General features: G+C 43.2%; 2 protein-coding genes and 1 non-coding gene across 6 annotated transcripts in view; 2 read left to right on the forward strand and 1 right to left on the reverse strand.

The window, feature by feature from the left end:
* The window catches only part of TAF12 (TATA-box binding protein associated factor 12), a 27,293-nt gene extending 23,492 nt beyond the window's left edge, over window positions 1–3,801 (reverse strand). Inside the window, exon 1 of one of the 4 annotated variants that reach the window (XM_037057184.1) lies at window positions 3,703–3,801. The gene's annotated coding sequence lies outside the window, so the exon portion shown is untranslated. The other 3 variants (XM_037057183.1, XM_037057186.1, XM_037057185.1) reach the window with 3 other exon arrangements.
* LOC118994528 (uncharacterized) overlaps window positions 1–16,717 on the forward strand; it is a 25,423-nt gene extending 8,706 nt beyond the window's left edge. Inside the window, exons 2-5 of the mRNA XM_037057142.1 lie at window positions 3,339–3,400; window positions 3,767–4,074; window positions 15,544–15,664; window positions 16,281–16,717. Coding sequence (XP_036913037.1) covers window positions 3,339–3,400; window positions 3,767–4,074; window positions 15,544–15,664; window positions 16,281–16,284 — 495 coding nt within the window. The 3' untranslated portion in view covers window positions 16,285–16,717. The remainder of the gene's footprint in view (window positions 1–3,338; window positions 3,401–3,766; window positions 4,075–15,543; window positions 15,665–16,280) is intronic.
* Window positions 6,648–6,781, forward strand: LOC118994593 (U11 spliceosomal RNA). The gene has a single exon (XR_005068100.1). It is a non-coding gene; the product is annotated as a U11 spliceosomal RNA (small nuclear RNA).
* Window positions 16,718–17,041: the final 324 nt, after the last annotated feature.

Raw genomic sequence — 17,041 nt, forward strand, 5'->3', positions numbered from 1 at the left:
CAGTGTGTGAGGGGTTTTCACACACTGATTCCTACTGATTTCACTGATTCTCTTGAAAGCAAGAGAAATACGAGTTTTCTCCACTCGTTTTTGAACTAGTTGGAACTTATTTATGTGGTTTTGACTGAATACAATGGCAGTACAATACAGTGGCCAAGAGCATGGACTCTGGTGACAGTATATGGGTTCAAGTACCAATTCTGCCACTTATTAACTTTAGGCAACTTTGAGCAAGTTGCCTAATCTCCTTATGCCTCAATTTCCTCATCCGTAAAATGGAGCTAATAATAAAGTATATCTCATGGGGCTATTGTGGGAATTCACAAAGTTTATGTATCTAAAGCACTTAAAGAGTGTGTGGTACACAGTAAGCACAAAGGAGAACATGTTTTCCATGTTCACTCATATATATGCTCTCCTAAATGTTAGTTATAAACTTGAGTGTTTTAAAACTAAAAGGTCTCATCCATTCTGATACCTGTTGGTGGTATCCTATAACCATTCTTATGACTATAGACATTAGAAAAAGAAAAGTGGACTGAAATAAAACGGTAGTGACAAATGGTCAGCAGGAGACTGACAGGAGACCCAACTCAGGAGGGCTGGGTACCATCATCCTACTGTCACTGAGTTAAGTGAGGTCCCTGTGATCAGCGTTTCCACAGCAGGACCAGGCAAATTCTAAAGTCCCTTCCAGCTCTAATAATTAGGGTACAATTTTAAATTAAATTCATATGTACCAAGTTCAAAGTNTATCTAAAGCACTTAAAGAGTGTGTGGTACATAGTAAGCACAAAGGAGAACATGTTTTCCATGTTCACTCATATATATGCTCTCCTAAATGTTAGTTAGAAACTTGAGTGTTTTAAAACTAAAAGGTCTCACCCATTCTGATACCTGTTGGTGGTATCCTATAACCATTCTTATGACTATAGACATTAGAAAAAGAAAAGTGGACTGAAATAAAACAGTAGTGACAAATGGTCAGCAGGAGACTGACAGGAGACCCAACTCAGGAGGGCTGGGTACCATCATCCTACTGTCACTGAGTTAAGTGAGGTCCCTGTGATCAGCATTTCCACAGCAGGACCAGGCAAATTCTAAAGTCCCTTCCAGCTCTAATAATTAGGGTACAATTTTAAATTAAATTCATATGTACCAAGTTCAAAGTTTGTCTCCTGTCTCCGACACACCAGTTTCACAGTGCAGACTATAAGCACTGCTGACATGTTGCCTCCGTAGTATTTTGGAGCTTTCCCCAAAGACCTCAGGTCAAAAGTAGAATGTTCCATGTTCATTTCTACTCGAAGGCAATGACTTTCTGATTAGGTACTTTGAAATCCTATTATAATAATTCAATCAATGTTAGAGCCACCAAGGAGTGAAATAAGTACATTCTGTAAATGAAGGTGAGGCTGTTCATCCACTAATAAACTTATCACTGAACTATCAAGTACTCCAAAATGGTGGCATGGGTATACTTATTAACCGCATAATTTGGTGTAAGTTTTGACCACTTGTATACATACAGTATAGGCACCTGCAAATAGCATAGGCTAAGTCATTGGGAAAAAATAGTTTCACCTAAGTTATCCCAATTTCCTCAATCATCTAGTTATATTACACTTGTAAAATGAATCTAACTTAAGCCCTTGTTTCAAACTGGCCTTTCTTGGTCTCCTAAAAAGTTCTATTCAGGTCCTGTTTTTTTTCCCCTATCTTGAGTATCTATGTTTCTTTAAAAGCACAGAAATTTAAAAAAAATAGTAATAAAAATAAAAACACAGGAATTTAGTTCTCCTCAAATACCACACTACATAAGTACCCTAGTAAGTTATAGTACTTGGCACTGAGTCTTAAGGAGGAGGGGTGAGTTCATTCAATGATATGCTTTGTAAAACTACTACTTCCATTTTCCTGATGGGCAAACAAACATGAAGTGGAGTCCACATAGAAAGGTAGGAAAAAAATTAATCAAATACATAACTGGGTTTGACTAGGGCTGGGCCACTTAATACCGTGTGACTTTAGACAAGGTACTTAATCTCTGAACCAATGTCCTTATCTGTACAATGGGACTAACAATATCTAATTTGAGGGGCTGTAAGTGGTAATTAAAGGATCTAAGATCTAATACTTGGGGTGAACACACAATACAATATACAGATGACGTATTATAGAATTGTACACCTGAGAACTGTATTTTATCAACCAATGTTACTCCAATAAAGTCAGTAAAAATGTAAAAATACTTGAGAGTCCTTATGATGTTGATGGTTAGCCTGAGTAGGTTCAGTACAAGATATCACTGAAGAAGAGAAGTGACTGGTCCATGTCTCTCTGCCAACCCGATCTAAAAGCAGCCATCTCCAGTGAATGCTTATGCTAAAACTACAGGATACAGTGGTACTTATCTGCAACTTTTAAATGGCTTACTACATCTTTTGTGGGATGGATGGGCTTCACTGAAAGGTTTCTTAACTGGTAGTGACATTCCCTGTATCAATGTGAATACAGTAGCAAAACTAAAAATAAAATAGTAGAATCTGTGAAAATTCCCTTAGGTTTGAAGTTAGAGCAGATTCGAGAAGCATGTTTTGAAGGGATGTTAGCCAAGCCTTTTTAAAATTTTAACCAAGCATCTTCTATTTGCTATGTACAGCAGGGTACGGCACCAAAATCATGATCTAATCAGCAATGCTTCACTGTGATCCTAAGCCCTCTTTGCTCGTAAAACAGGAATTTTTAAAAGATTATCTTTCGGGCCCTTCCACCTCTGACATTCTTTTGTATGAGATGTAGAGATCTGTACTCAGCCAGGGTTGAGTGGAATGGAATTTAAAGCACTTGTCAAGTACATAACCGAGTTCAAACTGCTTCAACTTCACATCAGTTTCACACGAATAATGCATGTGGCCTTCCTAGATTAAGTATCTGACACAAGAAAAGCTGCCAAAAGCCAAAGAGGCAGAGCGATGAAGTCTTCTCCTGAATACATCCTTTACCACTCTGGGTTCAGAGAATATGAGGGGGGGAAAAACCGGATCACCATCGTTTTCCGAATTCTCTTCCTTTCCCTTAGAGACTGATCTCAAGTCATGGCCCCTGATACTCTTGGCTTTTAGGAGTTCGGGTCCTCACAGCCCTGTTCCCTCGGGTACTTCGGAGTCTCCAAGCCCCGATCCTGTCCCCATGGAAGCCCTTCTTAACTGCCCGCTCCTGTTCCTCCCAAACCCAAAAGTTTCCTTACTGTTTCTGCCCCTCAAGAATCTAAGTCTTCCTGCGGTTTCTGAATCCTTAGCAGCCCGGGTCTTTACTGTCCCACTTCTGCCTCTTAGGAGCCCAAGTCCTCACAGCTCCGCTTTACCTCTCAGGAGCCGGTGTCTTCACGCCCCGTTCCGTTCCGACCACTCTCCTCTTAGGAGCCCGGGTCCTCACAATCCTGTCTGTCCCTCTCAGACCGCTTTCTCTCAGGTGCCAGCGAACTCACATCTGTTCCTGTTCCCTAAGTCCGGTCTGGAGCCCGGGTCCCCACAGCCGCGTCTTCTCCGAGCCCCGATTCCCTCAGTCCCGTCCCAAGAGTCTGATTCCTCGCAGTCCTGTCTCAATAATCTGCCTCTTCAAACACTGACCCACTGTGGGTCTGGGTCCTGACTCCCTCCTCCCGCTCTTTTTCCTCAACTGCCAGGGCCCAAGACTCACAGGCAGCAGGTCTATCTCCCCATGATATGAAGAGACTGCCCCAGTGAAGCGATCGTCTCGGCAGCCGGTCAGACTGCTCGGCCCTCCCCGAGTCCTTCCGGCACCGCTCCCCGCCTCCAACCCGGAAACGCGCGGCTCTTCCGGCCGGCGGGCGCGCGCCTGAGTTGCGCAGAAGCAGATTGCCTTCTGACACGTGGTCGCTGTCTTGGGTTGTTGCCGAGCTCCCGCAGTGGAGCTTTTTCCTGCTGATGTTGACTGGGAACGTAGGCGGGCTCAGCGCCTTCGAGCTTTACGAATTCTGTCAGTGGGACAGTAAAGACCCTAGCTATATCTTCCCGACTCCGCCTGCCGTGTCTATCGCCACCATGACCGGTAATTGACGTCCTCTTATGGTTTAGAGGTCGCCATTTTTGGCTGGTGCCTTTGTCGTGATAGCAGGACAGGGATAATTACCTGGGACAGCAGCACCCCATACGTATCCCGTTGGAACCAACAGTGGAGTTGGCAGCACAAGAACCTAGGGACAAGAGAGACCAGTTGTGCATGTGAACTGGCAATTAATAATAATAATTGAGCGCTTAGTATCAGGAATTTTGTCAAGCTCCTTACCTCAGATAAATCATTTTATGTTTTAAAGGAAACCTGTGAGCAATAAAGCAAGGTCTTAGCTGATAACTTCTCAGTCTCATCTCGAACTTAGAATTCTCACTCCAAACCTTGAATTTGCCCTCTATTACACTGATTCCTTCCATTATTTCGTCTATAAAATACCTAGCACTGCTGCATTTACCAGATGCTAGGTATCTAAACAAGACCTGCTTCCAGTCCCTTCAGGAGCCCGGGTCCCCACACTGAGATGATGAAACATAAAGGAATCAAAAAGGTCTGTGAGGGCCAGAGCAAGTGACTGTAACTGCCCGCAGGTGCGTCTCACCTGGATTAGTGTAGCAACCTGCCCTCCCAGTCTTCGTATCTTCCCATCCTCATCCCACCAAATTCCCAATCCACCCTTGTACTCATTCATCCAAATTCACAGAATGGAGGCCCCCGCACCATTAGGCTCCAAGCTATCTTCCTTAGCTCCCCCCCCCCCCCCGTTAGCATTTATCCCCCTTCTACCCTCTTCCACCTCCACCCACACCTTCCCTTAGGTTCTTAGTCTTGCTTCCCTGCCACTGCTGACTTTACTCTCCCAATAGTCTGGTGTACCATTTTTTAATTTTTGCACTCCATCATTTTAAGACCCAGTTTAAATGGGTCTTAAAATGGGTCTTTATCCATTCAACAAATAGACTGCTCATTGTGCGCCAAGCTTTTTGCTGGGTGCTGGGTATTTATTAGTAGATAAGACAGACAATATTCTCCCTCAGAGAGTTTACAATCTGAAGTGGGAAACAGACTACTTAGCAAGCACACAAAAGTGTAAAGGGAAAGAATACCAGAATAAATTAGATTTAGCTAGCTGGGTGATGGAGGGCCCTGAGATAGGAAAAGGCTTTTTCAAGGACCAAGATGTCCAGGTTGGATAGAGCTTAATAGGTGATGGAAAGTGGCAGGCGGTGAGGTTGGACAGGCATGCAGGAGTTAGCTCAGGCAGGGCCTTGAGGTCCATGGTAGAGACACAGAATTTTCTTTATTGTGCAATGGGAAGGCATTGGAGGGTGGAGCAGAAGTCAGATGATTTGTTTTTAGGAAATGACTGGTGGAGTCCCCAACAGACACAGTTGACAGAGCAAGTATCTAGGCTTCCACCAGTTTGTATTACACATCTGTTTACTATTATAGTGTAAGCTGTTCATATGACTCCTCATGCAGCTCCTACTTTGAGGGGTCAGGGACTCCCACGTGTTATTAAGGAAAGTAAAATGCCTAACAGGCTATATATATACATATATGTTTAATCTTCATACAAGGACTTGCTTATTGGTTTTAGAGGAGAAGGAGGGGAGAGAGAGGTAGAGAAACATGGATTGGTTGCCTCACACTCACCTGCAACTGGGGACCTGTCCCACGACCCCTGTCGGGGGAGGGGGGTGGGGGAACCTCACCCATACCCTTTCAGTTCACTAGCCAGCGCTCAATCCACTGAGCCACAACAGCCAGGGCTTTTTTAAGTTAATACATACAAATATGGGACCATAGAAAATGTAAAACACAAGGCCTTAGGTATACCCGTGTGTGCCCTTTATTACATTAGTGGTGTCATGCGGTACTACTTATTGAACAAATTTTCACTCAATTATTTTCATATCTGTTGATAAAGATCTACTTCATCATTCCACGTGCAGTATTGCTTTTTTCCTTCGTTAATGGTATCATGCTATACGTTATTCATCACCCCTTATTAGGTGATTTTTGATGTCTAACTCAATCCTTGAAGGTGCTGCGGACAGCATTCCACCTTATGAACACACCGACATAATGCCAATCAGTTGTAACGGTGAAGGCTGGGCAGCTTCGCTCGCTCTTACAATGATCTGTGCTTCCAGTGCTCGCGTGTTGGAGCGGCTTCAGGGAGTGGTACAAGTTAGTGCATTTTCAATATTAATGGGGTGGGGGGAATTCGAGTTTTTTCACATAGGCACCCATACTCCCTAAGATCAGGTTTTCCTACAGAGCAGACGACAGGAACAGCTCACTGCAAAGTAGAGCTCGATTCCCTCCCGGAACCTTTCCTTCCTGACCCTCCCCACTGCACTCGCAGGCACTTTCCCAGCAAGCATTGCGCTATTTGCATATCAACTCAGCGTTTTGCCTTTGCTTCTAAACAAAAATCAAAAGACAAATCATACTCTCTTCGTAAAGATTTTCCTCTGGCTCAGGAGGGCTGGAAATCTCAACTTCTAGAGCATGGAATAGGAACAGGTATATACTTTCTTTTTGTTCACTTATACCAAAATAGGTATTTGCCAAGACTGCCATCATGCTTTCGGAACGTGCTAAGCAAAAAGGGCTTCTGTCGTGAGTGGCACACGTAGAGCAGCTTGATTGTTCTACGTGCGGAATCGACATCAAGAGATTTCGGAAGCATAATTTTTTGGTATTTGGGCAGCTGGTGATCGTTGGTCCTGGCGCCCTTCAAGTTACTAAAGGAAAGTGTTTGAAGTATTTTCCGTACGCTTTGTGTTGTCTCGTTCTTTTATCTCTTTCCTTTATACTTCCTGACAGCACTTATGTGGTTCGGGTTTTTTGCTCTTTGGTTTAGGAGGATTGGGACCTGAGTGAGTTAGCCTGTAGCTTTATTTAAGGAGTCACCGCTTTGTGTGGTGATGTGCACCGTCTGTAATGGCTACGTGGAACTCAAACTTTGAAGTTTTTTTTTCACCTAGCACATTCTTTCTTAAAGCGGAGTTGTTTTACCTGTAACTTTTCTCCTTTAAAAAACAGGCAGTAGTTTAAGACTCCAGTTATCTAGCACCCTTACTGCTGGTAAGAACTTTTACAGACAGCAATTCAACTACTGATAGTCCATCTGTTAACTACGTATCCTCCTATGTGAAATTATGTTTAAGATATTTAGCAGTAAGGGTGCATTCATTCTAACAGCAAATGTATAGTGTACTTCAATAGACCCAGTGCCTGACTTCACGAGGCTTAAGTTTAGTGAAGGGAAAGACAAAAGGAAGACATGGAGTAGGCTGGGAGTGGGAAGTCTGGGAAAGCTCTCCTGAGGCAAAGACTTTGAAGCTAAAACCTAGAGAGGAGACGACGAGGTAAAATGGGAGGGAAGAACTGTATAAGTAAAGGCAAAACCTTGAGCATGGACAATGTGCTGCAGTAAAGAAAGGCCAAGATGGTCAGAGTGAAACCATCCATTTGGCAGGACACAGGGAAGCCAGGAGACTCCACTGAGGCTGGGATATTCTTGCAGTGCTTTTCATAAAGCAGAAATGAAAAATTACCCACAGCAGAGGTCAGCAAACTATACTATCTGTAAAAGGCCAGATAGTATATCTTTAAGGTTTGTGGCCATGTTTGGTAGGCACTCAACTCTATTGCAAAGCAGCAAAAGATGATATATAAACAATTGGGTATAGCTGTTTCAATAAAACTTTATTTATGGGCACCAAAATTTGTTATCTATCTTTTAAATTTTTATTTATTGATTTTTTAGAAAGAGAGAGAAGGGGGAGAGAGAGAGAAACACTGACTTGTTGCTTCACTTACGCATCCATTGGGTGATTCCTGTATGTGTGCTGACCAGGGGTCAAACCTACAACTTTGGAAAGCTGGATGAGGCTCTAACCAACCGAGGAATATCTGGCCAGGACTTGAAATTTGGATGTCATGATAATTGTCATATACTATAAAATAGTATTCTTTTACCTTTTAAATATAGAATTTGTGCAATATATTTCTCTTGATTTGTATATTTTACCCATAACTTAACATCCTTTTTACAGGCTGATATAATCAAAATTATTTCTTTCGCCCAAATAGGAAAAATGAAAAATTGTAAACATTTGTAAGACAAAAAGATTAAAACGAGCCCTGGCTGGTGTAGCTCAGTGGATTGAGCACGGGCCTGCGAACCAAACGATCGTAGTTCGATTCCCAGTCAGGGCACATTCCTGGGTTGCAGGCCAATTCCCGGCAGGGGCCAGTTCCCATCAGGGGATGCACGAGAAGCAACCATACATTGATGTTTCTCTTCCTCTCTCCTTCCCTTCCCCTCTAAAAAGATAAATAAATAAAATATTTAAAAAAATTAAAAACGATGATGAAAATAAGGCCCTCCTCTCATTAGAAACAGTGTCTGTATAATATATGTTATCTGAAACAGAATTTCTTTATAGGTCAGGCACCTGTTTCTACAGTATCTTTATTCTGCCAGTTTTATTTCATTCCAGTCAGTCCCACCTCCTATGACAGATCAAAGGGATGATGGTCTTGATGGAAATCTGTTCTTTCCGATACCAGAAGTTAAGGGAGACACCAACCTGCTGGGACCAAGAAAACAGGGCCTGGCTCAGCAGCGCCAGCTAGTGGCTGGAAACAGAGGGGATGAGGTGCAGGGATGCCAGGCCAGGTGGGCCCTGTCAGGAAAGAGCAGCAATTGTATGTGAAGGGAAAACTGTGTTACAGAGTGAAATAGTTGCTCTTTTGACACTGTAAAAATTAATTAAATTAATTAAAAATTTAATTCTAGCATGCATTTTCTTAATTCTAGCCTGCATTTTCAGGCAAATAGTTCCTGCTATAGATATACTAATTGTTAGAGAAATTCTGCTTGAGGCTTGAGCTTTTGGCAAAGATTTGTAGGAGCCAAATTAGCAGGGGACAATGGACTGGGAACAATGAGATTTAGAGATTCCCCCACACCCCCTTCTTGGGATCCCTGTAGGCACTTAGATGTCTGAGATCTTCACACACCTCTTGCCCTACTATTCTCCCTCCCCCGACATAAAAGAAGCCTGAATGCTATGCTCTCTTAAGATAGATTTGAAAAAGCCCTAAGGCCTCCCATCTTCCTGAGCTGGTACCTTCTTGATCAATAAACTTTCCCTTACTCCAAACTCTGACATTTTGAATATTGGTCTTTGAAGCACTGGGAACATGTGCCTTGAATCAGTAATACTTACGCTTGTTCCATGCAGAGAGACCAGAATAGCAAAAGTGGTGTATAGAGAGAAGCTATGCAAAGTCCAGTGTTTATTTAGAGATTTCCCACTTTTCCGTGGATCCCTGTAGGCACCTAGATGTCTGAGGTCTTCTTTTTGGGAGAGTGGGTAACAAAGTCTGGTAGTAACTGCCACAAGGGTTATGACACTTGCCCTGCCTGTCTGTCTCCACTTTACACAGAGTCAGTCCGAGTTATGGGAGAGTGGTAGCAGGGTGAGGTCAAGCAGTGAGTTGTGCATTCTCCATATCTGAGTCTGAGCCCAAGGTGGGGACCTCTTACTCTGATTTACCTCACTACAAATTCGACTTGCGTCTGGGTGGTATGGAATGTGGGGCCTTCTCTGCGGATGCAGGCAGAGCAAAAGATGAGAAAAATGTTTCTACCAAGCCAGCAGCACCTGTCCACTCACATTCCAACACCATGGGAGACCAGGCCAGGCCTAGGGCTTTGCTGACATCAGGGCATTGGGCCTCAGGTCATCAAGTTTTAGGACCTCCCTATTTGTCTCCTTTGAATTCTGCTTTTCACAGGCATTTGGGACTTGGCTAAGGATCTAATTCTAGGGCCACGGAAGGTCTCTACACTTCAGCCTCCTAACCCAGAAGGCAAAAGTACTCTTCTTTTCACTTCCCCCACCACCCACAAACCTTTTAAAATGTGAAAACCGGCCTGGCTGGTATGGCTCAATGGATTGAGTGCTCACCTGCAAACCAAGGGGTCACCAGTTCAATTCCCAGTCAGGGCACATGGTAGGGTTGCAGGCCAGGTCTCCAGTTGGGGGTACATGAGAGGCAACCACACACTGATATTTTTCTCCCTCTCTTCCTCCCTTCCCCTCTCTCTAAAAAATAAATAAATCTAAAAAAAGATGTGAAAACCATCCTTGGGTTCTCAGGCAACAGCCAGAGAGCTATAGTTTACTGGGCCCCGGACTACAAATTCAAGAGCAAGAACAGCCTGGACAAACCAACTGTGGGATAGCTACACAATGGAATACTATGTACTCATTAAAATGTTGAAACAGGCGGTGTAGCTCAGTGGATTGAGCGTGGGCCTGCGAGCCACACAATCACGGTTCGATTCCCGGTCGGGGCACATGCCTGGGTTGCAGGCCACTTCCTGGTTCCTGGCGGGGAGTGCATGAGAGGCAACCATGCATTGATATTTCTCTCTCTCTCTCTCTCTCTCTCTCTCTCTCCTTCCCTTCCCCTCTAAGATAAATAAATAAAATCTTAATAAAAAATAAAAAATAAAATGTTGAAACAGCTTTCAGCTTTAGGCTTGAAAGGATGTAGGTGCAACTTTCTTCAGTCTTCCTGAATCTGGGTTTATCAGACACCTGCTACCTCTACCATGGTGCCACAGTTCGACCTCAGTGAGCTCAAAGTCATATACCTGAAGTGCACTGGCGGGGAAATCTGTGCTACATGTGCCCTGGCCCCCAAGATCAGGCCCCTGGGATGTCTCTAAAAAAGGTCAGTGATGACATCACCAAAACAGCCAGTGACTGGAAGGGTCTGAGAATTACAGTGAAACTGACCATTCAGCGGACACGCCCAGATTGAGGCAGTGCCTTCTGCCTCTGCCCTGATCATCACAGCCCTAACAAGACCACCATGAGACAGAAAGAAGAAGAAAAATTAAGCACAGTGGAAATATCACTTGTCATAAGTTTGTAAACACTGCCCAATATATGTGTCACCAATCTTTAGCTAGAGAGCTCTCCAGAACCATTGAAGAGATCCTGGGGACAGCCCAGTCTACGGGCTGCAATGTAGATGGCTGCCACCCTCATGATACCATAGGTGACATCAGCAGTGGTGCAGTGGAATGCCTAGCTAGTGAAGAACTGGAAAGGAAAATATTTCCATTAAAGATTATTTTATAACCACAATAAATAAATGTTGAAACAGAAGAATTTATGATAATGGTTCACTTCTATGGAGCACTTCTCCAGTGCCAGGCCCTGTATTAAGCACTTAAATGCATTAGCTCCTATAAACCAGTGAGGTAGGTGGTAGTATTATGTTCACTTTACAGGTAAGAAAACAGAAGCTCTGGGAGATCGAGATCACATAACTAGAAGGTACCAAGGAATGAGACTAGGTCTTTTGACAGGAATGCGTTGCTCTGATTGCATAGGGCACCCAAGAAAAATGCCCATTATAGTGAAATCTGTTAGTGAGGGAAGATTTGTTGGGGAAATGAAGCTTTTTTCCTTTCGTTTATCCATATTTTCTTATTAAAAATGGCCCTGGCTGGTGTAGCTCAGTGGACTGAGCATGGGCTTGTGAACCAGATGATCGGGGTTCGATTCCCAGTCAGGGCACATGCCTGGGTTGCAGGCCAGTTCCCAGCAGGGGATGCATGAGAGGCAACCATACATTGATATTTCTCTCCCTCTCTCCTTCCCTTCCCCTCTAAAGATAAATAAATAAAATCTAAGACTGGCCAAGAGGAAGGCGTAGGTGGAAACACTGCGCCTTCTCCCACAACCAAGTTTGAATACAACAAAGGTTTGGAGAACAAAGATGCATCCAAAGAACAGAAAATTGAACTATACGGAAGTCTGACAACAACCAACCATTCAACTGGACCAGTAAGAGGGGCAGAGCCAGCAGTGGAGTGGGGACAGGCAAGAAACATCCCCTGACCCCAGGTGCCCAGGCAGCCCCACGTCAGGCGGACCCAGTGAGGATGTGGGGTGGTGGGCTGGCTGCAGTCACACATTCGAGTGCAGATAAACCAGCAGAGAAGTGAGCAGTGAGACGGACCGAGTAGCCCCCAGCACCGAACCCAGCGGTGGCAGGTTGACCACGGTCGCATATTTGCGCGCAGTGGGGACCGTGCGGGCCCTGGCAGTGGTGGCGGGAGGCTGCAGAGGGGGGCCACCATTGCTTTCCTTTGACCCTGCCCCCACATACAGCATCACAACCCAGTGACTGGGTCGCCCCGCCCTGGTGAACACATAGGGCTCTGCTCCTCATACGTAACAGGCATGAACAGTCCAAAATATGGCTCAAGAAGAACTCAAAGCCCCAGAGCCGATAACTTTAGGAAATAGCGAACCTCTCAGATGCACAATTCAAAACACTGGTGATCAGGATGCTCACAGAACTGGTTGATTTTAGTCACAAATTAGAGGAACATATGAAGGCTAAACTAATTGAAATGAAGGGAGATGTACAGGAAACCAATAGTGAGGGAAGGGAAACTGGGACTCAAATCAATGCAGTGGACCAGAAGGAAGAAAAAACTGACCAAACAGACAAAAGTGAAGTTACAAGAATTGAAAAAAAATGAGGAGAGACTTAGGAATCTCCAGGACATCTTTAAACATTCCAACATCCAAATTACAGGGGTACCAGAAGGGGAAAAGGAAGAGCAACAAGTGGAAAACTTACTTGAACAAATAATAAAGGAGAACTTCCCCAATCTGGCAAAGTCAATAGACTTCCAGGAAGTCCAGGGAGTTCAGAGAGTCCCAAAGAAGTTGGACCCAAGAAGGAACACACCAAGACACATCATAATTACATCAGCCAAGATTAAAATGAAGGAGAGAATCCTAGAAGCAGCAAGAGATAAGGGGACAGTTACCTACAAAGGAGTTCCCATAAGACTGTCAGCGGATTTCTCAAAAGTGACTTTACAGGCAATAAGGAGCTGGAAGGAAGTATTCCAAGTCATGAAATCCAAAGACCTACATCCAAGACTGGTCTATTCAGCAAAGCTTTCATTTAGAATGGAAGGGCAGATAAAGTGCTTCTCAGATAAGGTCAAATTCAAGGAGTTCATCATCACCAAGCCCTTATTATATGAAATGTTAAAGGGACTTATCTAAGAAAAAGAAGATAAAAAATATTAACAGTGAAAGGACAGCAAACTCACAGTTACTAACAACCACACCTAAAACAAAAGCAAACCAAGAGGACAGCTAGATCAGGAGTGGAACCATAGAAATGAAGATCACATGGAGGGTTAGCAACAGGGGAGTGGGAGGAGGAGAAGGGGGGAGAAGGTACAGAAAATAGCATAGACAGTAGGTAGAAAATATATAGGGAGAGGGCAAGAATAGTAGAGGAAATATAGAATCTAAAGAACTTGAGACACGTGGTCATAAGCTAAAGGGGGGAATGGTGGGGAAGGGGTGTGCAGAGTGGAGGGGAATGAAGGGGGGGAATAGAACAACCGTAATGGTATAATCAATAAAATATATTAAAAAATAAAAATAAAATCTAAAAAAAATTTTAAAAATGTACATGAGCAAGTTAGAGAAATTATGAGGACATATAGTCACTGGAATACAAATGATGGAAAATAAAATCAGAGTCAGAAGGTCACATATTGTATGATTCCTTTTATAGGAAATGTCCTGAAACTGCATATCTATAGAAACAGAAAGTAGGATTAGTGGTTGTCCGGGGCTGGAGGTGGGGGCAGGAACTGACCACAAATGGGCATGAGGAATATTTTGGGGGCAAAGGAAATGTTCTAACACTATCTTATGGTGAGAGTTGTGTACTTAAAATGGGTGAATTTTATAGTATGTAAGTTATACTTTAATAACGTTTTTAAAAAATGAAAAATTTTAAAAATCAAAGCTGGAAGGAGAAAAGTTTGCATAATTGGGAGCCTAGGAATATAAAGTCAGTTTATGGAATAAGTTCTCTAATTTAGGAACTTGATCTTGGCAGATTTCCTGCACGCTGTGCTTCTATGTGTTAGCTGATGATGTCAGTGACTCCCTCATTCAAAATCCTTCAACAGCTCCTAACTAGCTTGAGTTAGCATCCTATAAGTCTCAATGGATCCACCACCATCTTTGTGCTCAGGGCTCCAGACACACTGGTCTTCTCTCTGTATCTTTGAAGTCACTACTTGTCTTGCCTCAGGACCTCCAGGAAGTTCTTTCCTCTGCCTGGAAATGCTGTTTCTCAACAGCATCTTCCCCATTCCCCTCTCCCAAATTGGCTAACTCCTCATTCTCCGTATCTCAGTTCAGATGTCACTTCCTCAGGTAGGCCCTCTTTGGTTAGCTCCTCACACTATTATACTTTTTCATAGCAAATGTACTTATCTGCAAAATATCATAATCATTATTAATGAATTAGTTGTAAACTTACTTGTTCAATATTTATATTCCCCAGCCAGAATGTCACATATGTGAAGGCAAGAAACCTGTCTGTATCTTGTATACCATTTGCATACTTGATATCCAGTATAGTACCTGACACATAGTAGGCATTCACTCCATACTTGTAGAACACCTGTATCTTGTATACCATTTGCATACTTGATATCCAGTATAGTACCTGACACATAGTAGGCATTCACTCCATACTTGTAGAACACTTCATAAGTACTTGTGTGTATGCAATTACATTGGCTACTACCTATTAAGCACCTACTGTGCCCTTGGATATGCAAATAGGAGTAAATGAAATAGCCTGCTTCTGTCCATTCTAGAGGTGACTATACTCTCCTAAGTAGGACAAAGATAATCTTCCTATTTTACAGGTAGTCGAAGATTGTATCACTTGTAAGGAAGAAGCAGAACCTTCTGAAACGGAAATGAAACTCCTTCTGATAAGATCATAGACTTGCAACAGGATGGGTTTACTGCAGGTGGGCGAGAGGAGGGGAGGTGGATCGGGGAAGTGGATCACGGAGATGGGTTTTGAGAGGCCATGAAGCTTTGGCATTTTGAAGGGTGGAGGGAAGAGGGTGTCAGTTTGTCAGAGGACAAGAGGAAGTTCCCATCCTTCAGATGGCTGGGCAAGTATGGCTCCTCTCTTAACACCAACCAAACATGGCCACTGATCTCCCTTCTGGTTCATATCTGGAATATTGGGATCAGTGACCACAGACAGGAAATGATGGTCACACAAAAATTGTGTTTCTATACACTTACAATCCAAAAAGGAATTTAAGACAATTCCATTTACAGTAATATCAAAGAGGATAAAATATTTAGGAATAAATTTAATCAAGGAGGTGAAACTTAACTGAGGAGGAGTGTAAGTTGTATACTAAAAACTATAAAACATTGCTGAAAGAAATTAAAGAAGACAAATAAATGGGAAGATGTTCCATGTTCATCAACTGGAAGGCTTAGTAGCATTAAGATGTCAATACTGGCCAAAGTGATTGGTGGATTCAATGCAATCTCCATAAAAATCCTTTTTTTTAAAACACTTTTTAAAACACTTTTTTTACAGAAATAGAAAAACCCATTCTAAAATTGAATCTCAAGGAACCTGGAATAGCTGAAACACTCTTGAAAAAGAATGAAGTTGCAAGAATACTCTTCCTGATTTCAATACTTACTAGAAAGTTACAGTAAGTAAAACAGTGTGGTAGTAATATAAATACAGACATGTAGACTAATGGAATAGAGTCCAGAAATAAACCCTGACATCAGATTTTTAAAAAATTAATTTAAAAAAATTTTAAAGTTTAAAAAAACTTTTAAAATTTAATTTTAGAGAGGGGAAGGGAGAGAGGGGGAATCATCAATGTGTGGTTGCCTCTCAAACACCACCTACTGGGGATCTGGTCCCCAAGCCAGGCATGTGCCCGGAGTCGAACCAGAGATCCTTTGGTTCACAGGCTGGTACCCAATCCACTGAGCCACATCAGCCAGGGCTATTTATTGATTTTTAGAGGAAGGGAGGGAGGGAGGAAGAGGAGAAACATCAATTTGTTGTTCCACTTATTTATGCACTCATTGGTTGTTTCTTGTATGTGCCCTGACCAGAGATTGAACCAGCAACCTTGATGCACTCAGCTGATACTCTTAACTAACTGAGCTATCAGAAACTAGGGCCTCCAGCTAGCATTTCTTGAGTGCTTACTACATTCCAGACATTATTCTAAGTCCTTTTGTATATTCTGTTTTTGTTTACCCTTCATAAATACCTATGAGTGAAGTATCATTACCATCTCCCTTTTACAGATGAAGAAACTGAGGCCGAGACAGAGACTGATCCAAGGTTACAGAGTCATCAGGATTTGAATCTTGTCCTCTCTGACTCCAAAACGAGACTTTTATTTTGGTCCTGGTGATGTACAGTGGGTAAGGAAGGAGCTGGGTTTGAGGAGGAGGTGGATTCACTTGATTGTATCTAGATTCATTCCAGACTTTTTTCCTTACACCCACTGGCAGAGCTTCCTCCTTTTCTCTCTTTGCCTCCTTTTCTGATTCAGTCTCCGTTAGTGGCTGCTGGCTCCTGAGAATGTGATACCAGAGGGTGGGGTAGGCTGTAGGGATGGGAAGGTAGACCCACAAGTGCAGGCAGTCCTTAATAAACAATTTTTTTGACTGCTCTCTATATGCCAGGCAGTGTTTAGAGGCTGTAGTCCTGTTGTGAATAAAACAGACCTTGTACCTGCTCTCAGGGATATTTCATTGCAGAGTGTATATGTGTGTGTGGGTGGGGGGTGAGGAGTGAGGGGTAGAGAGGGTAGGGTAGAAAGGTGGGGAAGTGGGGGAGGAGAGGGAAGTGAATACAAACCAGGAACAAGATAGGTCAGGTGTCATAGGATTATAAAGGAAATGTGTGAGAGTGACTAAGAGGAGACACACCTAAGACAGGGAGAACAGAAAAGGCCTGGCTTAGGAGCTAAGACATAAAGGGTGAGAAGGAGCAAGCTGAAGATCTGGAAGAAGAGCATTCCAGGATTCCATGGGGAAATGGCAAGGGCCAAGGCCATGAA

This window comes from Sturnira hondurensis, unplaced genomic scaffold (genome assembly GCF_014824575.4).
Source record: "Sturnira hondurensis isolate 20B ecotype Veracruz unplaced genomic scaffold, ASM1482457v3 Scaffold0009516, whole genome shotgun sequence".
NCBI lineage: Eukaryota > Metazoa > Chordata > Mammalia > Chiroptera > Phyllostomidae > Sturnira > Sturnira hondurensis.